At 40.0% G+C, this 25,549-nt stretch overlaps 1 protein-coding gene across 2 annotated transcripts; it reads right to left on the bottom strand.

Annotated features, from left to right (window-relative positions):
- Positions 1-522: 522 nt before the first annotated feature.
- On the bottom strand, positions 523-22,509 carry foxred2 (FAD-dependent oxidoreductase domain containing 2). 2 transcript variants are annotated; one of them, XM_061885372.1, is made up of 11 exons: positions 22,348-22,509; positions 22,213-22,290; positions 21,748-21,962; positions 17,962-18,267; positions 17,639-17,890; positions 16,002-16,322; positions 11,590-11,756; positions 11,313-11,478; positions 6,271-6,497; positions 6,032-6,202; positions 523-1,131 (listed from the first exon to the last, which is right to left on the bottom strand). In XM_061885372.1, exons 3-11 carry the CDS (start codon positions 21,954-21,956, stop codon positions 911-913), a joined length of 2,040 nt encoding a protein of 679 aa, XP_061741356.1. In that variant the 5' UTR covers positions 21,957-21,962; positions 22,213-22,290; positions 22,348-22,509; the 3' UTR covers positions 523-910. The 2 variants fall into 2 exon arrangements, with proteins under 2 accessions (XP_061741356.1, XP_061741355.1); XM_061885371.1 differs by lacking the exon at positions 22,213-22,290.
- Between the last annotated feature and the right edge of the window lie 3,040 nt (positions 22,510-25,549).

A 25,549-nucleotide genomic window follows, 5' to 3' on the forward strand; every position in this document is an offset into this window, starting at 1 on the left:
TCGGGGTCTTTCTGTTTGGAGTTTGCATGTTCTCCCTGTGACTTTTGTGTGTTCCCTCCGGGTACTCTGGCTTCCTCCCACTTCCAAAGACATGCACCTGGGGATAGGTTGATTGGTAACACTAAATGGTCCCTAGTGTGTGAATATGAGTGTGAATGTTGTCTGTCTATCTGTATTGGCCCAGTAATGAGGTGTCGACTCATCCAGGGTGTACCCCGCCTTCCACCTGAATGCAGCTGAGATAGGCTCCAGCACTCCCCGCGACCCCGAAAGGGACAAGCGGTAGAAAACGGATGGATGGAGGAACTGAAGTACTTATGTGTGTAATGGATGACGAAAATATGTCAGCATTAAAATGGTCAGACCATTAAAATGAACGCAATCTCCCTGCGGTTGAGATTCCTTATCAAAGTCAGGGCGTGTCGCGGGCCGGATTGAAGATGTTGACGGGCCACATTTGGATCGCGGGCCATAGTTTGGACACCGCAGCGGTATCATATTTTTCTGTTTTAGACTTATCAGTTCGGTAGTGTATTCTTTAATCACGCCTTAAATGTGAGAGGCACAACGGAACTCAGACTTACTGTACCTTTGCTTCTAAATACAGGACCATTCTGTATACTCGCTCGGTAACATGATAAAGCTCTTCTTTAGCTTCTTTGCTGTTTTCAGCCATATTTCACAATACTCTATTGCATTGCCCCACTGTGCAACAAATACAAAACTAAAGCGAGGGCAATCATTGATTCTTTGGCAGATCCAGTGGCTAACATCTAAAGCTTTGGCGACAAAATGAAGGATCAGTTGGTGAGCAACCAGTGATCTTAATGATTTGTCTGGATTTCTACGTGCTGGAGGTATAGAGACCTAGATGGTGTCACACGTATAAACACTGTTGTACTAAACACAATCATAAGTCAAGTTTTATTCCTGACGACATGGCGGCTCCGGCTTGTGCCAGGTAGTTTGGGAACGCAGCGTCAGCTCCAGCTGTGTCCGTACGCTGCTCTCCAGGCGTAGTGGGAGGAAAGTGCTGCAGTTTGCTATCAACCATACCTTGCTGCTTCAAGTATCCTTGGCGACAAAACAGCGGCGGCTTCCGGTGTGTGAGGGACAAGCGGAAACATGATTCTAAATTTGGGGGGAAAAACAGTCATTTAAAGGGGAACTGCATTTTTTTTTCTGGAATTTTGACAATCATTCACAATATGAGAGACAAGAAGATGAAAGTTTTGGGGGTTTTTTTGCATTCTAACATGTAAAAATAGTCTTGTTCGTAATGGTGACTAGCAATGCAGCAGACATGAGGAATTAGTTCTACCTCTAAATCACTTTAAAAATGCATTCACAAACCCTCAAGAATACTTAATTTACATTCTGTAACTTGTATAATAACCAAACTGTAGTAACATTGTTATTGGAAGAGTGAACACTGAGGAAATCTTTTTCGACCATAGTAACACACCAGCATGCTTCGGACCAACATACGGTAATTATTGTACATCAGGGGTCACCAACGTGGTGCCCGCGGGCACCAGGTAGCCCGTAAGGACCAGATGAGTCGCCCGCTGGTCTGTTCTATAAAATAGCTCAAGTAGCAGCACTTACCAGTGAGCTGCCTCTATTTTTTAAATTCTATTTATTTACTAGCAAGCTGGTCTCGCTTTGCACGGCATTTTTAATTCTAAGAGAGAAAAAACTCAAATAGAAATTGAAAATCCAAGAAAATATTTTAAAAACTTGGTCTTCACTTGTTTAAATAAATTCATTTATTTTTAGGGTCCGCAGACCCTATTGAAACTGGTGCGTTTTATTATTATTCCGCACCTATGCGCTGTAATTTGACCCCCTTAACATGCTTCAAAACTCACCAAATTTGACACACACATCGGTCTGGCATGCCTTCCCAACTTATTAGGCAGCCAAACCAGAAAAATCAAAATTGCGCGCTAGCGCCCCCTAGGAAGGAAAGAAAAACAGACTGCTTGTAACTTCCATTAGGAATGTCGTACAGACATTAAACAAAAACTGTCACGTAGGTCTAACTTAGACCTACAGTTCATAATTCTACCCTCTGGGGCAAAAATCAACAAGAAGTTGGAAAAAACCCCTTCAAAACAAAATTTTCGCAAAAAATTCAATTTTTGCCTCTTTGAGCTGAAATTTGACCCCCTTAAAATGCTTCAAAACTCACCAAACCTGGCACACACATCAGGACTGGCAGAAATTGCGATTTAATGAAAAAAAAAAAAAAAATTAAAATTGCGCTCTTGCGCAATTTTTGATCAAAACACAGCAAAAACTGGTTCGAGGAAGAAAACACAGACAAAACTGCTTGTAACTTCCGGTGGGAATGCCGGAAAGACATGAAACAAAAACTTCTATGTAGGTCTCACTTAGACCTACATTTAGATAATTGACAACCTACGGCAAAAATCAACAGGAAGTTAAAAATTACCCCTTCAAAATAAAAGTTTTGTAAAAACCCGTCACCTTTTTCAAACGTAAACTCCCCCGAGTGTGTTTGTCGTTTCGGCTTCAAACTCGCACAGGAGAGGGATTGAACCCTTTTGATTAAAACTATCCAACAAAGTTTTGATTACTGCTCCGGTTTTCATTTTACGCGCCTTCAAAGAACCCCTGCGCAAAGTTTCCTAAAAAATGTCATTTTTGCCTCTTTGAGCTGTAATTTGACCCCCTTAAAATGCTTCAAAGTGCAAAATAAAGCTCTACTATGCAAAGCAAAAGACATTTATCAACAACATCCAGAAACGCTGATCTGTAATTTGACCCCCTTAACATGCTTCAAAACTCACCAAATTTTACACACACATCAGGACTGGCGAGAATTGCCATCTAATAAAAAACCAAACCCAAAAAGTCAAAATTGTGCTCCAGCGCCCCCTAGGAAAAAACCCAGACAAAACTGCTTGTAACTTATGTTAGGAATGTCGTAGAGACATGAAACAAAGACCTCTATGTAGGTCTGACTTAGACCAGGGCTTGGCAGCGGCCAAAGGCGGACCCGACCAACGCTGCTTGCAGCTTTAATTTTACTTTGCTTCTTATAACTTACAGAAAGACAATTTTAGAGAAAAAATACAACCTTAAACATTATTTTAGGATTTTTAAACACATATACCTTTTTACCTTTTAAATTCCTTCCTCTTCTTTCCTGACAATTTAAATCAATGTTCAAGTATTTTTCTTATTATTATTGTAAAGAATAATAAATATATTTTAATTTAATTCTTCAATTTAGCTTCTTTTTTTTCGACAAAGAATATTTTTGAAATATTTCTTCAAACTTATTATGATTAAAATAAAATAAAAATATTCTGGAAAATATAGAAAATTTGTAGAATCAAATTTAAATCTTATTTCAAAGTCTTTTGAATTTCTTTTAAAATTTTTGTTCTGGAAAATCTAGAAGAAATAATGATTTGTCTTTGTTAGAAATATAGCTTGGTCCAATTTCTTATATATTCTAACAAAGTGCAGATTGTATTTTAACCTATTTAAAACATGTCATCAAAATTCTAAAATTAATCTTAATCAGGAAAAATTACTAATGATGTTCCATAAATTCTTTTTTTATTTTTTTCAAAAAGATTCGAATTAGCTAGTTTTTCTATTCATTTTTTTCAGATGAATTTTGAATTTTAAAGAGTCGAATTTGAAGATAAACTATGTTTTAAAAAAAATTTTTTTTTTCATATTTTCTCCTCTTTTAAACCGTTCAAGTGTTTTTTTCATCATTTATTCACTACAAAAAACCTTCCGTAAAAAGGAAAAAAAAAATGTACGACGGAATGACAGACAGAAATACCCATTTATAAATATATATATATATATATATATATATATATATTAAAGGTAAATTGAGCAAATTGGCTATTTCTGGCAATTTATTTAAGTGTGTATCAAACTGGTAGCCCTTCGCATTAATCAGTACCCAAGAAGTAGCTCTTGGTTTTTAAAAAGGTTGGTGACCCCTGTTGTACATATTACATAATGTTATGAAGGTGTACACTATGTTACTACATTATATATATATATATATACTGTATACTTGCAGTCAGAGATGTCCGATAAAGGCTTTTTTGCCGATATCCGATATTACGATATCATCTAACTCTTAATTCCCAATCCCGATATCAACCGATACCGATATATACAGTCGTGGAATTAACACATTATTATGCCTAATTTTGTTGTGATTCCCCGCTGGATGCATTAAACAATTGTGGAGAGGCGGGGCCGGCAGTCCGACGAGGAGGCGTGGACGGCGAGCAAGCAGCGAGTCGGGGCACGTCGGGATCGACGCCGCAAATATCATCAGGTGCGTGGATCGCCCAGCTGAGCACAATTTAATTATCCTCCCGCACTGTATAAAAGGGTGGCAGCCGTAAATGTCATGGGGAGAGGCGGAGTGAAGTGTAAGAGCCAGAGAGAAGCGGATACCGAGCGAGAGCGGAAAACCGCACACGGAAAACGACGACGCACGCAGCTGAAAAGCTGGAGCGGAAGAGCGAGCAGCAGACGGCAAGGCTGAAAAGCAACCCGGCGAGAGACATTTATTCTTTGAAATAAAGAAGTCTAACCCTGCTCGCCATAAAGTCATTCCTTGGAACCCGCACGACGGCTTGAGACTGTCACAACAATGTAACAAGGTTTTCCGAAATAAATCAACTCAAGTTATGGAAAAGAATGCCAACATGGCACTGCCATATTTATTAGTAAAATGCCTCAAAACAGCAGCTTGGAGTTTGGGACATGCTCTCCCTAAGAGAGCATGAGGAGGTGGAGGTGGGGGAGGGGTTGGGGGATGCGTTGAGGTGGGGGGGTACAGGGGGTAGCAGGGTATATTGTAGCGTCCCGGAAGAGTTAGTGATGCAAGGGGTTCTGGGTATTTGTTTTGTTGTGTTTTATGTTGTGTTACGGTGCTGATGTTCTCCCGAAATGTGTTTGTCATTCTTGTTTGGTGTGGGTTCACAGTGTGGTGCATATTTGTAACAGTGTTGAAGTTGTTTAAACGGCGACCCTCAGTGTGACCTGTATGGCTGTTGACCAAGCAGGCCTTTCTTTCACTTGTGTGTGTGAAAAGCCGTAGATATTATGTGGCTGGGCCGGCACACGAAGGCAGTGTCTTTAAGGTTTATTGGTGCTCTGTACTTCTCCCTACGTCCGTGTACCACTCCGTACAGCGGCGTTTTAAAAAGTCAGAAATTTTACTTTTTGAAACCTATCCGATAATTTCCGATATTACGTTTTAAAGCATTTATCGGCCAATAATATCGGCAGTCCGATATTATCGGACATCTCTACATGCAGTGTGTATATTGTACATATTACATATTGTGAAGTGAATTATATTTATATAGCGCTTTTTTCTAGTGACTCAAAGCTCTTTACATTGTGAAACCCAATACCTAAGTTACATTTTTAACAAAACGAGAAGTAAAACAAAATAACTCTCTTCTGTCGCTCAAAGACTGAACTGCCTTTCAGGGCTTTTTGATGGGTGGTTGGGAAACTCTTGAAAGTAGTGATACGTACCCAAAAGTATCAAATAAGATAAAACAATCTTACCAGATTTATTGCTAGTCGCTGTTTGGAAAAACGGAATCAAGAGGGGTCTGAATACTCTTGACATAGATATCTAAATATCAATATTTCTGGCAGACCAGGGTACAGAAGAGCTGTGTTAATAAGCAGAAATGTGATACCATCTATTGTACACAGGTGGAATGACAAGCTATAGTCACACAGTCCCATGATAATGTGTTTGTGGCGGTCCAAATGTATTTGTGATAAATAAATGAACGTATGGGAAACACTGCATTTATTTATTGCTGTCAAACGAATAATTCTTAAAATCAGATTAATCATACTTTTAAATTCGGATTAAAAAAGACGTCTGTTCCTGTCTCTCATAATGAAACTCCAAAAAAAAGTGTAGTTCCCCTTTAACAAACATCCTTGAAGGTCAAATCAGTTAACTGGACTGGACTCCCCAGGGTGTTTTTACCTGCATAGAAGGCTCTGAGGTCAGTGTGGACACAGTGTTCTAGGAATCGCCGCAAAGGCTGAATGTGAGATATGGGACCATCCCACTCAGTGAGGAAGTCCTCAACCATGTGATGAATTGCCTTCGGCCTTGGCAAAGGCCACCCGTGGGGACGACGCTTCATCTCTTCCTCTATTATACAATGGTTTCAGTCAACTTCTGCACACATTTTGCTACTTTAAACCCCAAGTCTCACTCACCAGTAGGAAGCGTGTCGTAGTAGTACAAAACTGGGTGCAAAAAGTTGGATTTCCAAGCTTTGGTCCAATCGGTTACGGCCCGGCCTCCTCCCAGATAGTCGATCTTCTTCTTCCCGTACTGCATCACTAGAACCAACAGTCCATGTCCGGACACCTCGTGGCCCGAGAGTGAAGAGAACTGAGGCAAGGCCTGAAGTGGGAATTCCTCCACATATTGGCAGTGAGATCTATAATAGATAGAATAGAATAGAATACAAAAAACTTTATTGATCTCTGGGGGAAATTCAGCACCATAGTTCGCTCACAATAGACAATAATAATAATACGTAATAGAATATACATAATATATTATACATAATAAAGTGGCGCGGTTTCGAACCCACAATTCTCCCACAGCAAGATGCAACACTCTGCCTGGCAGCATGCCAGGATACGCCCCCGTACGCGCCAATCCCTTCACGCCCACGCTTCGCCGCAGCTGCAGACTGTCAGCAAGCAGCGCACCTGGAGAATTCAGGAGGACAGCATAAAGACAAGTCACTCCTTGGAACCTACGCCGGAACGTTGTTAACTCTCAATAGTAAGCATTACGTCTCTGGCTTCCCTCTTGTTGTCCTCGCCCTTGTTCTCAGTGTCCTATTGTTTTATTTTACTCATGTCCCTTGTCTTCCTCGCAGTACCTGGTATAGCTCGGTTGGTAGAGTGGCCGTGCCAGCAACTTGGGGGTTGCAGGTTCGATTCCCACTTCCGCCATCCTAGTTACTGCCGTTGTGTCCTTGGGCAAGACACTTTACCCACCTGCTCCCAGTGCCACCCACACTGGTTTAAATGTAACTTAGATATTGGGTTTCACTTTGTAAAGTGCTTTGAGTCACTAGAGAAAAGCGCTAGAAAAATATAATTCACTTCACTTCACTACCCGCATTGTTCCGTGTGCTCGAGCTCTGTACCTCGACCTCCATCCGGATTTTGGACTGCCTCCCTTTATCCTTGACCTTATCGTTTCTCTCCTGCCCTCGACCACCCGCCTGTCGCCGGACATCCTTCACGCCTCGCCCTCTTAGACTGACAAAGAATTCATCCATCAAGCACGTAAAACATCCTCTTGTATTATTTACATGGTTAATTTTACACTTAGTCCTGCAACCAGCACCTAGAGTAGCATACACCTACTACACCAGGCCTGAGCAATTATTTTGACTCAGGGGCCAAATTTAGAGAAAAAAAATGTGTCTGGGGGCCGGTATATCTATTTTTAGGAAGACTAATACAAAACCTCCAGTAACGTCAAATTGAATGTTGTCTGTCTATCTGTGTTGGCCCTGCGATGAGGTGGCGACTTGTCCAAGGTGTATCCCACCTTCTGCCCGAAAGCAGCTGACATAGGCTCCAGCACCCCCCGCGACCCCGAGGGACAAGCGGTAGTAAATGGATGGATGGATGAATGTTAAAAACATTATGACAGACCGCCTTAAAAAAAGGAATGACATTTTAATTTTTTTTTTACTGAATGAGACACCCAGAATTTCCATCAAAATAAACAATGTGGGATTTACAATATTATCTATGAATGATAAAACATTGAATATTGACAACATATGAACGTCACACCCACTCTCTGTCGACATATTTTACAATCAAGCAAAATGCAACAAAAATGGAACAAAACAACGAAATATGAGCGCGAAGGGTACAAATAAACCCACCTACAATCTGATCCATCTGATATATCACTAAGCTTTAGAACTTTGTTGTGAAAATCCGCGTATGTCCCTGACACCTGCATTTCAGACTGACACTCTGGAAACACTCTGGGGAAACGCTCCTCCACCCACACTGCTTGGTGACTTAGATTACCATAGTAACTAGAATATCATGCAAAAGCGCAGATTCCAACCATTGAAATACTTAGTATAGTTCAAGACTTACGGTCATTTGAAAACATGACTGCACATCATAATGGCAGCTACACTTTCCATCTTAAAGATCTAAAAAAAATTATTTGGGAATGTCCGGCGGGCCAGATTGAAAAGCTTAACGAGCCACATCTGGCCCCCGGGCCTTAAATTACCCAGGTCTGTCCTACACAATCATCATAGGTAACAATAAACCTGGTAACTTGAGTTTCTTCGTAGTGTCGTCTCCTTCCACTCTTCACGTACATAACACCAGATGGGAGACACAAGTGTCCTTGGTCTTCCCCGTGGCCTCCTACCGGTCAGACATGCCCTAAACTCACCCCATCTTTAAAGCCACGCCACCCGACGATGAAAACTAATTTCCAACGCTTGTACCCGTGGTCTTGTCATCATGAGATAGGTGAGGGTAGGAACATAAATTGACCCGTAAATTAAATGTTTTGTCTCCCAACTCAGCTTCTTTTTCAACACGACTGACCGATACAGGGTTCGCATCACTGCAACAGAGTACTACAGGCTCACAAAGACATTGATGAATTTTTCAGTGATTCCTTCCCGACTCGCCGACATCTTGAGGTCCCGCCCCCAAGGACTATTTGAGCATTCGGCGACAATCAATGATGTAGTGGGAACCGTCGTTCACTTCGTACAAACCCTGTTTCCTAATGAGTTGGGAAATTTTGTTAGATGTAAATATAAACAGAATACAATGATTTGAAAATCCTTTTAAACCCATATTCAGTTGAATATGCTACAAAGACAACATATTTGATGTTCAAACTGATAAATAATATTTTTTTTGCAAATAATCATTAACTTTAGAATTTCTTGCCAGCAACACGTGACAAAGAAGTTGGGAAAGGTGGAAATAAATACTGACAAAGTTAAATGAATGCTCATCAAACACTTATTTGGAACATCCCACAGGTGTGCAGGCTAATTGGGAACAGGTGGGTTCCATGATTGGGTATAAAAACAGCTTCCCAAAAAATGCTCAGTCTTTCATAAGTAAGGATGGGGCGAGGTACACCCTTTTGTCCACAACTGCGTGAGCAAATAGTCAAACAGTTTAAGAACTGGTCCTTAATATCATCAAAAGGTTCAGAGAATCTGGAGAAATCACTCCACGTAAGCGGCATGGCCGGAAACCAACATTGAATGACCGTGACCTTCGATCCCTCTGATGGCACTGTATCAAAAACCAACATCAATTTCTAAAGGACATCACCACATGGGCTCAGGAACACTTCAGAAAACCACTGTCACTAAATACAGTTTGTCGCTACATCTGTAAGTGGAAGTTAAAGCTCTACTATGTCAAGTCAAGTCAATTTTATTTATATAGCACGTTTACAACGACAAAGTGCTTTACAGGTTAAAAAAAAAGCATAGAGCAACAAAAACAGAAAACAAACAAAGAGCATAAACAAAGAATGAGCTGAACAAAATAGTGCAAAAAGCAATATGGTAAAAGGGGTCGAATAAAAAGTAAAAAAATTGCTTAAATAAAAATCACAAATAGAAAAAAATAAAATGAAAGCGAAGGGGGGGTGGGGGGGGGAAATGGTGGCCTAGTGGGCAGACTCAGCTCAGGTCAAAGGCCAGCGAGAAGAGCTAGTTCTTAAGAAGGGTTTTGAAAACCCCCAGGCTCTGGGCTGACCTAATGTGGAGGGGAAGGCTGTTCCAGAGCTTAGGGGGCGGCAACGGAAAAGGCTCTGTCCCCTCTGGTCTTTAGCCTGGATCTATGCAAAGCGAAAGCCATTTATCAACAACATCCAGAAATGCCACCGGCTTCTCTAGGTCTGATATCATCTAAGATGGACTGACGCAAAGTGGAAAACTGTTCTGTGGTCTGACGAGTCCACATTTCAAATTGTTTTTGGAAATATTCGACATCATGTCATCCGGACCAAAGGGGAAGCGAACCATCCAGACAGTTATCGACACAAAGTTCAAAAGCCAGCATCTGTGATGGTATGGGGGTTCATTAGTGCCCAAGGCATGGGTAACTTACACATCTGTGAAGGCACCATTAATGCTGAAAGGTACATACAGGTTTTGGAACAAAATATGCTTCCATCTATGCGCCGTCTTTTTCATGGACGCCCCTGCTTATTTCAGCAAGACAATGCCAAGCCACATTCAGCATGTGTTACAACAACGTGGCTTCGTAAAAAAAGAGTGCCGGTACTTTCCTGGCCCGCCGGCAGTCCAGACCTGTCTCCCATCGAAAATGTGTGGCGCATTATGAAGCGTAAAATACGACAGCGGAGACCCCGGACTGTTGAACGACTGAAGCTCTACCTAAAACAAGAATGAGAAAGAATTCCACCTTCAAAGCTTCAACAATTAGTTTCCTCAATTCCCAAACATTTATTGAGTGTTGTTAAAAGAAAAGGTGATGTAACACAGTGGTGAACATGCCCTTTCCCAACTACTTTGGCACGTGTTGCAACCATGAAATTCTAAGTAAATTATTATTTGCAAAAAAAAAATAAAGTTTATGAGTTTGAACATTAAATATCTTTTCTTTTGTAGTACATTCAATTGAATATGGGTTGAAAAAGATTTGCAAATCATTGTATTCCGTTTGTATTTACATCTAACATTATTTCCCAACTCATATGTAGTTAGTTCACTCAGTATCTGGGATTCGGTGAGTCGTAGATCAATCACTCGCCAAACTGTGACAGAGCCAGTGATTTAGCTCGGGCAGGATTGATTGATATATTGATTGATTGATTGATTGAAACTTTTATTAGTAGATTGCACAGTTCAGTACATATTCCGTACAATTGACCACTAAATGGTAACACCCGAATAAGTTTTTCAACTTGTGTAAGTCGGGGTCCACGTTAATCAATTCATGGAAGTGGAAAGGAGAGTTGGTTTGAGGCCAGAAACATATTGTTTGCTGTTTCTATGGGGCTAATACATTTATAATAACGCCAACAAGGGAATAATGACATGGTTTATTTACTTAATTCACTGGTGTGAGTGATGAATCAGTAAAAAAAAACTTGCTGGTTTTGAACGATTCGTCGATGACTACTTGACATGCCCCACAAATACACCATTGACATTGGCCATCAGACATGTTTGCAGAAAGAATAAACAACTTACCCTCTCAACAATATCACGTCACCAAGCATCTCGAACATCTGGTAGGGCCCGGAGGCTTCGCCCACCCGCTTCAGTACTGCAGACAGCAGCTGCGTTGTCAACAGCTGAGTTGATGTCCACGGTGCTCCATGGTAACGATGTTCTAGCACACGATGTACAGCTCGCACTAGGACACAAACAGTAGTCATTAAATGCCACAATTGCAGTCAGACCATACAGGTAGCAAAAATAAAGCATTAGTAGCATTTTGAATAGGACTCAAATGGCAAATGTTTACCTGTGTAGCGAAATCCATGGACAAAACCACCAGCTGACCAGCGGTAGTCTCTGGAGTGAGCGGCAGCTCCAATTACAAACAAACCAGGGGTGTCAGAACCTTCGTACCAGGCGTTTACCCTTGGCAACCTCCCTCTTGCATTCTCACTCTTAGGTGGGCAGCTAGAACTGGTGGGGATATTTTTTTGACATAACAACACAAGTGAATTGACTTATTAGTTAATATTGACAATAGCCACGTGTACATGGACAACATTTATTTAATCTTATTACCATTCGGATTAGAATGTTGTTGTGTATGTGGACCCTGGAAAATAATGATCCGATTATGACGTGCATTTTCATGCATCACACCTTAAATCGGAATACTTTACTTTGACATGCGCAGAACCTAACATAAACGGAAAGGTCTGGTATTGTGTGTGCCATGGCGCCATCTTTTGGACGAGTTCGCTCACTGCGGGTGCTGAAGAAGCAGCAGAATTCCACTGTATACAAACATGGATTTGTGCCTTCCTGATTTTTCCGACCTTATCACAATATTTATTAATACATTTTCCTTGTGTTTACTACTTTTGTTTTACCTCTCTTTTTGAAAAGGAGCTTCTCTGTGCTTTTTTTATGTTTCGATATGTGTAAGTTGTCTGAGACTAGCAGTTAGCACTTGGAGAAGCTGTAATGTCGTGAATAAAACAACTCGTTATCTCGACAACTGGATCCCTTCTTTTATTGTTACATCAACACTTGACAGTCCTTACCATACTTGTGTTTTTATTAGTCTGGTTATAAATCAACAAAGTCAACAGTATATAAGGTTCCTCCTGTACATGTTGAACAGGGGGAGACAGAGGCAAGACAATCGCTTCATTCTGAGACTATTACATTTAGTCCCAAAGTGCATCTGACATCAAAAACATGCACAGTAAAGATAATTTTAACACGAATCTCTGATGATGTGTATGGCATTCATGCGCTACAATTCAAATAACTATCGGCATAAACCACCCGTCTATCGCAATTTAATTTTGATCCTAACTTGTGTGATCGGGTTAGAATATTCCAAATCGAGTGTTTCCATGAAGCATTTTTGTTTAGTTAGGCTATTAATTTGATTAAATGTGTCCACGTGCACATAGCGATGTTCACAGTATATACCGTCAGGCACAATGACTACTACCAAAAGTAATGCTGACAATCCATTCATCCATCCTTTTTCTACCGCTTGTCCCTTGTTTTGGGATCGCCGGGGGTGGTGGAGCTTATCTCAGCTGCATTCAGGCGGAAGGCGGGGTACACCCTGGATAAGTCGCCACCTCATCCCAGGGCCAACACAGATAGACAGACAACATTCACACTCACATTCACACACTAGGGACCATTTAGTGTTGCCAATCAACCTATCCCCAGGTGCATGTCTTCGGAGGTGGGAGAAAGCCGGAGTACCCATGCAGTCAAAAAAGAACATGCAAACTCCACACAGAAAGATCCCACGCCCAGGATCGAACTCAGCACCTTCGAATTGTGAGGCACACGCACTAACTCCGCTGACAATGTCTGCACTTATTTCAAATTTCTGGACATAAAAATTATGTCTTCAGGTAAAATCCCACAAAATAAGCACAGTAGTGATTTTAGGCTTGAGTTTCAGCACATTTTAGAGCGCCCATTTTGAGCTACAAAATGTGGGCGGAGCCTGCATCAGCCTCCTGGCGTCACCTACAGAAGACTGATGGCAATTTCATATTGCCCAGTTCTCTGTGTTGATAGCATCGTCATCCCGAATCATGTAATTTTTTTATTTTGAAGGAATGATCAAATATATCTGCCAGATGCACTGTTGCAGCCTGTAGCTATACAAGTAATAAAAGGACTCGGCCTGCGTACGTTTCCAAATGATGAAGAAAGTATGGACCGCGCCACTCTAATTGATTGAGGCGGACTGTGCGAGAGGAGTGTAATGTACAGCCCTCATTTTAATGATTCTGATTTTGAAGATGAAGTGTTTCGGTCTGAGTTTGGATAGAAAAAATGTTAAAGACTCAAATTAAATGTGATCCCAAATATCAGGAGCATCCTTGACGGGAGCAAGACTGAGTCGGAACCTGCGGGAAAATGGAGAAAGAAGAGCAGAAGCGGTGCTCAAAAACTAGAGAAAAAGGAGGTACGACGCTAGTATTATATTTTGCGTCTTCTTCTGCTAATGTTTTTCTCAAGAGCATGAGGACACACAGGCTATGGTGTCTGTGGTAGAGCAGGAAAGTCCAGAAATGGCGATTCTTCAAAAAAATATTTGCTCATATTTTGTAATAATCGTGGTTCAAGGTGACAAAAAATGCATTGAAGTGATCGAAATAATATTTTTCCATTCTCCAGTTCTGTAAATGACATCAGACCAGGATGGGGCGACATATTGAGTCTGGCGATGGAAAGGGGGATGTTCCGAGTACAGTTATCTACACATTACACAAAAACTCATTGATATTATGGGAAATGACCGCCAGATTTATTTTCAGGAGCCAAAAATACCAAATGGAAAATTGTGGCTGACATTTCGGTCCTCTGGACGCTATGGGTCCTTTAAGGCAGTGTTTCTGAATAACAGAGACCCCCCACGACATCAGGGGGGACAGGCGGTCGAAAATGGATGGATGGATGGTTGGATTGTTGGGCTGCGAGCACCCCCAAGAGGGCCGCACAGAAATATTTGTTTATCAGCTGTGGTCCGTTAGGTACTTAGCTGTGATACCCTTTTCCACCACCCACTCAGTGGCCTAGTGCAGTGGTTCTCAACCTTTTTTCAGTGATGTACCCCTTGTGAAAAGATTTTTTATTCAAGTACCCCCTAATTAGAGCAAAGCATTTTTGGTTGGAAAAAAAAATAAAGCAGTCAAATACAGCACTATGTCATCAGTTTCTGATTTATTCAATTGTATAATAGTGCAAACTATTGCTCATTTGTAGTGGTCTTTCTTGAACTATTTGGAAAAAATATATATAAAAATAACAAAAAACTTGTTGAAAAATAAACAAGTGATTCAATTATAAATCAAGATTTTTACACATAGAAGTAATCATCAACTTAAAGTTGGGGATTGTAATAGAGATCCATCTGGATTCATTCACTTAATTCCAAACATTTCTTCACAAAAAAATAATCTTTAACATCAATATTTATGGAAACATGTCCACAAAAAATCTAGCTGTCAACACTGAATATTGCATTGTTGCATTTCTTTTCACAGTTTATGAACTTACATTCTTACTTTCTTCAAGTATTATTCAATAAATATATTTATAAAGGATTTTTGAATTGTTGCTATTTTTACTAAATCTCACGTACCCCTTGGCATATCTTGAAGTACCCCCAGGGGTACGCGTACCCCCATTTGAGAACCACTGGCCTAGTGGTTAGAGTGTCCGCCCTGAGATCGGTAGGTTGGGAGTTCAAACCCCGGCCGAGTCATACCAAAAACTATATAAAAATGTGACCACTCAGCAACAAGGGTTGGAATTGGGGGTTAAATCACCATAAATGATTCCCGGTCGTGGCACCGCTGCTGCCCACTGCTCCCCTCACTTCCCAGGGGGTGATCAAGTGGATGGGTCAAATGCAGAGGACAAATTTCACCACACCATATCATTGGTACTTTAACTTTAACTTTAACACTTGTGGCAGTAATAACAATATCAATCAAACCAAAGAAGTCTGGAGCTAAAGTCACGGAGAAGTTTTTTAAGCACAAAAGCAATATTTCCATTTGCGCTTCAATTTTATTGAGGTTTAGTTAAGAAATATACTGTATAAATCATTATTATTTGTTAATAACTTAGTAAAAATTTATTTATTTTAGTATTGATTGATGGATGATTGATGGATTGAAACTTTTATCAGTAGATTGCACTGTACAGTACATATTCCGTACAATTGACCACTAAATGGTAACACCCCAATAAGTTTTTCAACTTTTGTAAGTCGGGGTCCATGTTAATCAATTCATGGTAAGTACTGTGTAATTTTACTGTTTTTATGTGTAATTTTTCTAATCAGCCTGACCTAAGCCTAAGGTTTATGTGTTAAATAAATATTAAAAATCTTTGTGATTAACACATGCTTTCATATCACTTGACAAGGTTGCAAAGTATAAGCAGGTAAGATGTAATTCTTAAATATGATTAAAATCGTTGTGGCTTGTGCAGCCCTCTGAGACACTTGTGATTAAGTGCTATATAAATAAACTTTGATTGATTGATGATCAATTTCAGAGTAAGGTGACTAATTCAGTGTTAATATTTGAGTAGGACCCGGCCGGGCCCCTCTGTCGTGGAAAATCCAGGTTAAGAGCCCCTGCTTTAAGGTATTCTTACACAAAAAATAAATCTGATGGATTTCACGGCTAAAAGTAAAAGCTGTACCTGTCAAATACGCTGAAGTTGAATCGGAAGCCAAGGCATCGAATCACACGGTCATAGGGCTTGCGCAGAGAGAAGTTGTCGATGTGATGTCCAAGCAGCTCCTCCGCTGTCACATCCGAGCTGTTCTTCTCGGACTGCCGTTGGACATACTTATTTATGGTCACATACAATCGTCCCTTCTCCTCTTTGCCAGCTTTTGTGCTGGACTTCTTCCTGCCTTGGTCCTTTTGTTGGACGATCACTATTCGCTCAAGGCTGGCTTCTACCAAGCCATCAAGGGACTTCAGCTGATAGGTGTCTATCAGCTCGTTATTCACAGCCCTGAAAACACAAACAAAAGTTCAAGTTATGCTGCAATATGACCAGAATCTATGTAAAACTGTTTATTTAAAAAAAAAAAAAAAAACACTCTTTGTCTATGTGTAAAATTATACTGTAATTGTTTGTCATGACTCAAGCTGGTAGTATATTTTCAACAAATACATTTTGGTATAAACTCAACTCGTCATGTTTGGAGGAAGAAGAATACTGAGTTGCATCCCAAGAACACCACACCTACTGTGAAGCATGAGGGTGGAAACATCATACTTTGGGGCTGTTTTTCTGCTAAGGGGACAGGACGATTGATCCGTGTTAAGGAAAGAATGAATGGGGCCATGTATCGTGAGATTTTGAGCCAAAACTTCCTTCCATCAGTGACAGATTTGAATGGTTGACCAAATACTTTTTTTCCACCATAATTTACAAATAAATTCTTTAAAATTCCTACAATGTGAATTCCTGGATTTTCTTTCACATTCTGTCTCTCACAGTTGAAGTGTACCTATGATGAAAATTACAGACCTCTGTCATCATTTTAAGTGGGAGAACTTGCACAATCGGTGGATGACTAAATACTTTTTTGCCCCACTGTATATATATATATATATATATATATATTTATATACTGCTTGTCCCTTTTGGGGTCGCGGCATACACCCTGGACAAGTCGCTACCTCATCGCAGGGCCAACACAGATAGACAACATTCACACTCACATTTACACACCAGGGCCAATTTAGTGTTACCAATCAACCTATCCCCAGGTGCATGTCTTTGGCGGTGGGAGGAAGCCGGAGTACCCGGAGGGAACCCACGCAGTCACGAGCAGAACATGCAAACTCCACACAGAAAGATCCCGAGCCTGGGATTGAACCTAGGACTGCAGGACCTTCATATTGTGAGGCAGACGCACTAACCCTTATACCACCGTGCTGCCCATATCCATACAAATATATATACACACATATATATATATATATATATACATACATACATACATACATATATATATGTATATATAGGAAAAGGAAAAGCGGACGTGACGACAGGATGTAGAGGACGCCTAAGGCAGTGCCTCTAAGGTGCGCCCCAAAATTGATGTCCGAATGGAAATCGGGAGAAATTCGGGAGAATGGTTGCCCCGGGAGATTCTCGGGAGGGGCACTGAAATTCGTGAGTCTCCCGGGAAAATCTGGAGGGTTGGCAAGTATGACCGGTACACCTCGACTGAAATAAAGTCACATCCTAGTTTATAATGGGAATCATATAGGAATAATTCAAATGACAGACTTAAATTCAAATGACCGTGGTCCTACCTGAGATCTCCAACGTAATGAGTTTGCCAGGCCAGGCGAACAGGACTGCGACTGACCATGTGGACCCGGCTCGCTTTCCCCATGATGCTCTGCGCTGTCTCAAAAGCAGAGTTCCCTTTGCCCAGAATCAACACCGCCTGGTCTGTGTAGTCCTCTGGGTCGATGGAGATGGATTCATAGCCCTCAACCAAGTCAGAACCCACAAACTCTGCTTCCTGAGGAACCCAAAGACCGGTCGCCACCAGAAGAACGCTGAGGGGCACAGAGCACTGTGTGACATGATGTTTACGTGCACGTGAGGTGGAGCTGGATAACGGAATCACCCGCAAGTGTAGTCCTTTCCAAGTTGGTCGGTAAGCACGTAACTCCTACTCGTCGACGACGTTACGGCCCTGATCCTTCCGATATCCACGCCGTATGTGACCCTCAGTCCCAGCTCCCTCTCAAACATGGCCAGGTAGAGCGGAAAGGCATCAGCCGGCGGGTAAAATTCCCGGCTCACTCGCCGGAACAGGAGATCCGGCTTGTCGCTCAGCAAGGAGTTCCAATCATGGCGGAGGTTGAACTCCCTGTTCTGCCGTCCGGTGTGGATCTTATTGATGCTGATGAGCTTCCTGTGTCTGGGATATCTACACTTGCCAAACACACACAGGGGGAGTGAGCTTCAACACAACAAGAACTTTCTATAACTGCTAAAGTTGCGCCATTAAGACAATGTACGATATCAATGATATCAATGCAATGGACCGTAGAGTTGTATTGTGACAATACATGTTGATGACATACTTCATGCAGGTCTTGAACGTAATGTAGCGCCCTTGCTGGCGACGTAGCAGCTAATAAAGCTGTCAATCTTTGGGCACCACACGATTCGATTCTTGGGGGTAACAATTTGGTTCTTGATTTTAAAAGATTTTCGATTCAAAATCAATGCTTTTTTTAATAATATTAGATGCCAGTTCTATGACTGATTACATTCCTCCCTGAAATAGATGAACAGCTATGACAAGATTTCTATATTATTCAAAAGAAAACTGGTTTTGTTTAATAAAATCCTACCCAAACATTTAATAAAGTCAAATACAAATACGGCAACAAGAGAATTATCCATCATTTCTCTTTTCTAAAGTAAATATGTACAGCAGAGTGGTTGGACAGGCAAGGTTAAAAAAATAAGAAATAAACAATTTTTTTAATCGATTTTTGATTTTTTTTTTTTAAATGGTTAAGAATCGTTAAAAATACAAATAGCGATTCATTCGAAAATATTTTTTTTTACACTCTTAGCGGCTAAATAATTTTAGCAGCAAAGAAACAAGGTTTGTTGCACGTATTATTATCACTGGAGGACGAGGAATTGTTACACATGCTAAATAAAGACAACTTCAGATTGTTTTCTTTGTTTAAAAATACCATTCTGAAAATGTAATAATCATAATATTGTTGTGTTTCTAGATGGATTAGATAGATGGTATTTTATTTATTCCTTCAGGAAAATAAAAATGTTCAGCACAATCCCATTCAAGATCAGACAAACATTACAGGGAGATAGAATACTTACAAGTTGCAGTCAATAGTAGTATATCTTTTTTTGTTGTTATTTATACTTTCGGAATAAATGATGTGATAATGTTCATCAGTCAAATTGGTGTTCATTTTCAATCTATCAAGATAAAAAAATGATATCAAAATCAAAATAAAGGATGTTATTTATGTTGTTTGCTCATTTTCCTCGACTGGTGCACTAACATCATGTGGTTTATTTTTATTTTTTTTTACATACGTAGCATCATCTACAAAGCTCCAAAGAATTGCTATTGCGACATCTAGTGGACAAATATTGAACAGCAGTTTCTTTCATTCCAAGATTTCCACTCATTTTTATACTAAATAAACTCATCCCGTGGCCCGGATAAAACCTGTTAGCCGGCCTGATTCGGCATTTGACACCCCTGCACTACACCATAGGAGGATACAATAAGCAATGCTAACCGCTAATCTAGAGCGTTTAAATGCAAACAGGGGTGGGCGGATCGATACAAATACTGACAGTAACATTACCAAGTATAGTATCAATATATGATCGACGCTACGGTGTTCGGATCCATATTTTTATTATTGTAATAAAACAAGAAAGGGTGCTATATGTTAACCGCATACTTCAGCAGCCAAATTCTATCGTTCTATTGTCTTTTATTTGCCGAATAATATATTGTGAGATACTGTACATACCAAGGGTGTCAAACCCATTTTAGCTCAGGGGCCACATGGAGGAAAATCTATTCCAAAGTGGTAAAATCATGGCATAACAACTTAAAAATAAAGACAACTTCAGGTTGTTTTCTTTGGCCAAAAATAGAATGACCATATTATGAAAATGTACAAATCACAAATAATCCTCTGGACAAAACATTTTAAGTTTGTTGAAAATTCTGAGGAAAATTGGCTCAGCTTCAAAAACACAATGAACTAAGACTTGGTCTCAGTGTATCTACAAACCCAGGATTAAACTTTAAGTCACAGACACTCTGGGATTGAACAAAAAACACAACATGTAAACTCTTCGAGGTATCAAAAAATTTCATTTTTATGTCCACGTATCAATCCAGTGCTGACTCAACAAAAACTTTTCAAAAGGTTAAGTTCTCTTTTCTCTGGTCTGACACAGAAATTTTGGGGCAACGACGTTGCCAAATGACCATGTGTTCGAAGCAGAAGACGTAAAACGGCAGGTTTTAAATTTCCTGTGGGTCGAGGAGGAGGAGCCACGGTCACCCTTTACTGTGTACCTCTTGCTTGCCCCCGTTTGCTTACCTAACAGAATTGCTATTGTGACATCCAGTGGACACATTTAAAACAGCAGTTTATTTAATGAAAAAAAAATGCAGCCTCTTTTTATACTTGGCAAACTCATCATTCGTACATTTGACACCCCTGTTATGTTCTGTAGTTATTGCAAGAGGCTGCGGTATAGACTTTGATGTAGGGCTGGGCGATATATCGATATACTCTGTATATCACAGGTTTTTGTCTGTGCGATATAAAAAAAATGACTATATTGTGATATTCTCACGCAGTTGCTTTTAGCTGCGGGCATTACACTACAGGCTCTTCTCACTCTTTCTTGTCTCTCCTTCTCACAGACAGCAAGCGCACCACATACGTATACGCCCTCGAGGAACAAAGAGGTAGCAGCATGGGTAACGGTAGCTGTGATGCGAGTGGTGATACGAGAGAGAGATGGTGCGAATCTGGTAACAAATGATGGAAGAATTAATTCCCAAGAAAAACAGCAGGGGGTCCATCGTCTGGCGGTGGTTTGGCTTCAAGTGGGATTATGTCGAACAGACAACCGTAATTTGTCGAGTGTGGGGCAAAAGCGTTGCTACAAAAAGTAGCATTACTGCTAATATGTAGCATAATTTGAAAAGTCACCCGCTAGAGAATGAAGAGTGCTTACTCTGCATGTCAACATCTTCATTCGGTGTCACACCAACAAAATGCTGAAGCAACCATTTCCACATCAACACCGTATGAAAAAAATAGTGAACAACATAAGGAGATAATGTCCGCAGTAACCTACCACATAGCAATTTGATTTCCTATTATGCAGCTCATTGTTATTTGACATTTATTGAAATATCTTGTGTGACATCATGCACAAAAGTTCACTTTATTTGTTTTAAACTATTGTAGTGGCGTTCTGTACAAAAAATAAACTTTAATTTAGTTTTGTTTTGACATCATGCACAAAACTGCACTAATAGCTTGTTTTAAAATGTCTCTGACAATCTTGCACTTTCTGTTTTGAAATGACATGAATGTTTGTGCCACTGCTTAATAACTGTTTAATAAATACAGTTTTGGTCAATTGACTTAGTTGTGATTTCCCTCTCTGCATGAAAGTTTAAAATGAGCATGTATTAATGCAGTATGAACAAGAATGTTTTAAAGTAGACACACAGAATCATCATACTGGTGTGGTTACATGTATAAAGTGTTAATTCAAGGCTAAGGCAAAATATCGAGATATATATGGTGTATTGTGATATGGGCTGAAAATATCGAGATATTAAAAAAAGGCCATATCGCCCATCCCTACCACCTACTTGTGAAAGAAGCTGCCTGGTCCAGAGTTCCTCTCCAAGATAATGTAGTCTCGTTTAGCCTTGGAGAGGAAGTACCCCATCTGCAGCCCTGCAGGTCCAGCTCCAAGGACGCAGTAGTCATGACGACGGATGCCATTGGCATCTCCAAGGCATGATGGGGTAAGGCCAGTCAGAATGAAAACAATCAAACATGGAAGACGGGAATCCATAACTTGCTGTAACAGAACAATACAAGTGTTTGATTATTATAATCCTGCAGCACACATTTTGACATCAGGCTGATAAAACAGACACTTTTTCAACAATGAATAATCATAATATGTATTTAATTCCCAGCATGCATGGGAATATGAGCCATCATTAAAACGAACATCTTTAATTATTAGGACATACAACCAGGCAGTTTAATTATAAAGCGGTGTAAAGTGGGATAAATGTGCAAAGAGGCCACAGGAGACAAGGCACCAGAATCCCCGACCCTCCTCGGGCTCCCTAGCCGATGTTATGTCACTCTGTGGCGGACACAGCCACTGCCGTCGCCCGCTGAACCAGAAGAAGAGAGTGTTAGTTAAAACCAGACAGACAGCAACGTGACGTTACCTTCTACGAAGACAGCTCCCTTGAAGGCGACATTTGTAGTGTGGAGATAAGCAACTTCGCCGACATTTTCTACATGTTTTCCGTGTTTTGGTCCGAAGAGTTCGAGGAATGTGGGAGAATGTGTTCGCCTGAAGATGCATTAGCCCCGCCCACTCGCTGTCCGCTGGGTGTCGCCCCGCCCAAAAAGGCGTGGCTACAGGATAGCATCATAAAACAACCAGTTTTTTATTTAAAAAAAAAAAAGATTTTTTTTTTAAACTGTTTGATTTTGCTTGACAATTCAAGACGTGTATAATGTACCCATCCATCCATCCATCCATCCATTTTCTACCGCTTATTCCCTTTCGGGGTCACGGGTACGTGGACATTAAATAAAAGCTTTAAACATTTACTTGTTAATAAATGTCCAAACTTTATTTTTAGAACTGTGTTCTATTTTAAGTGCACCTAGTTCAACTAGATCACATTAACCCCTCATTTCACATTTAAACGGTTTATGTCGTTGTTTTCCCTTTTTCCCAATATCCTGTCAAATCTGTGATTTTTTATTTTTTTATTTTAATGTTTTTGTTATACATACACTTTAATATTCATCTAATGTTCTGAGCATTTTTTTGTTATCAAAAATAAACTCTTAAATATTTGCTTCTCATCTTGACTTAAAATTTCAAGGCAAGTTATCCTCCATTGTGTAGAAAAATATAATAATCAATAACATCTGCCTTTGCAGTTTGCACGATGTGTAAAAATGCCGTTATATGTTTATATTTATATATATTCATAGCTACTTGTGGCTTACTTACAATGTGGCCTTCAATAAAAACAAAAAATAATAAGTGTGTGAAAAATCTGTGTTATTTTCCCATTATGATCAAAGATCTCTTTTAAAACCTGAACTACTATGTTCGTGCACAGAGTTTCTTAAATGAGCAAAATGCGTGTGTCTTCATGTATATGCAGAATGTATGATGATTATGAGAACGCCCGAAATACTGAGAGCAGAAGCAAATATAATCACTAAGCACACGCAATGGGATTTATCGAGACTGAAACTGTTCTGCGGCTATGGTTCTGTGTCTATATTTAGCACTTCTGGAAAGTTCCTGCAAACTGGCACAGTTTCAGTGCATCCAGAAGGTACTTTATCCACATTTAGCTCAGTTACAGGCTTGTTCCAAAATGGAATGAGATGAAACTTTTGTCCTCAAAATTCTACAGACAATACCCAATAATAGCAATGCGAAACAGTTGTTTATTTATTTAATGTTAAAGTTGAATTATTACTGATTGTCGCACACACACTAGGTGTGGTGAAATTATGCTCTGCATTTGACCCATCCCCTTGTTCCACCCCCTGTGAAGTGAGGGGAGCAGTGAGCAGCAGCGGTGGCCGCGCCCGGGAATAATTTTGGTGATTTAACCCCCCATTTAATCCCTGTTGCTGAGTGCCAAGCAGGGAGATAAAGGGTCCCATTTTTATAGTCTTTGATATGACTCGGGGTTTGAAAAAACATTTAGCAACTGTATTAAAAAATGCTAAATAAAACAGGTACATTCAGACCCTTTGGTCAATACTTAGTTGATGCACCTTTGGCAGAAATCACAGCCTCAACTGTTTTTTGAATACGATGCCACAAGATGGGCACACCTATATTTGGGACATTTCACCCATTCCTCTTTGCAGGACCTCTCGAGCTCTATCAGGTTGAACGGGAAACGTTGGTTTTCATCCAGGATGTCTTTTGTGGAATTACGGTCGACAAGTACAAAAATGGTGAAAAAACATTGAATTGTTAACAGTTTTTGATTAAATCAGATGTCTGAACTACAGCCCGCCGACGTCTTCAATTTGGCCTGCGACACGTCATGATTTCTAAGGAATCTGTCAGGCTTTCCCCTGACAGTTTGTCTATGTTTTAGTTTTTTCCTCTGCATTTGTCTATTTCCTCTGTGTTTAGTATATCCTGTCTTTAGTTCCTGTCTAGTGCTCTTATTTTGTCATCTTCCTGTCTTGTTCTCTGAGTGCTGTGTTCCTCCTCAGCTGCGGCTGATTGGCACCTGGCCACACCTGTTGCCAATCAGCCTGCTCCTATTTGTACCTGCTTTGTCTTGTGTCAGTTGCTGGATCATTGAATTGTCATTCGGACTTGTCGTTGCCATATGTTGCTCTTGTCGTGTCTGTGATTATTTTCAGCTATTACCTGTCATGCTACATTTTGTCCTGGTCGTTGTGGCGGTAAGCTGTTCTTGTTAGCCATTAGTTATGTCCAGTTTTTCTGTTTGCTATCCACTAGCTTCCATGCTAAAGTTCCTTTTTGTTTTCTAGCTTCCAGTGCTAGCTCCCTTAGTTTGTTATTCCGCCAATGTGCATGCTTTTTATTTGTTCTTGTTTAGTTTTAATTAAACAATGTTTTCCCATTCAATGCCTGCCTCCTTCTCTGCATCATGGGGTTCGTCAACAAACAATCCTGACAGAATCATGCCCACAGAAGGATTGCATTTACTTTAATAAAAAAAAAGACATTTATATATAGTCATTCTATTATCACCCAGTGAGTGATGTATATCTAGCCAAATAACTTTAATTATACTCTGGCTCAAATTCATGCACAGCATTTACTTATATAACATACCCCAAACAACCTTCCATTAACATGGTGCAAAAAAAACAAACACAAAATTTCAACAGACAAGGTCACACATAACACAACCTGCTCATTGAACTTTGTGAGCATAATAAAAACAACAATGCACCATAAAAAAAAAAAATCAAAATTACACTCATTTAAATCCTAACAAAGCATGATGGGAAAATGCAAAACACTCACCACACTTGTCCATATCTGGTGCATTTTAGCTCCTTGATATTTCTGATTGATTACAAAACTTTAAGAAAGTCGTCACACAAGTAAACATGGTGGAAATCGAACTTTCACACACTCTATAATTTACCATGAATTGATAAACGTGGACCCCGATTTAAACAAGTTGAAAAACTTATTCGGTGTTACCGTTTAGTGGTCAATTGTACAGAATATGTACTGTACTGTGCAATCTACTAATAAAAGTTTCAATTAATCAATCAAAAAAAATTATCAAATTATATTTATTATTCATTATATATCCCTTATGCAAATATATAATATGTACACACACACACACACACACACATATATGTATATATATATATATATATACCGTT

The sequence above is a fragment of the Nerophis ophidion genome, linkage group LG23 (assembly GCF_033978795.1).
Source record: "Nerophis ophidion isolate RoL-2023_Sa linkage group LG23, RoL_Noph_v1.0, whole genome shotgun sequence".
Lineage (NCBI taxonomy): Eukaryota > Metazoa > Chordata > Actinopteri > Syngnathiformes > Syngnathidae > Nerophis > Nerophis ophidion.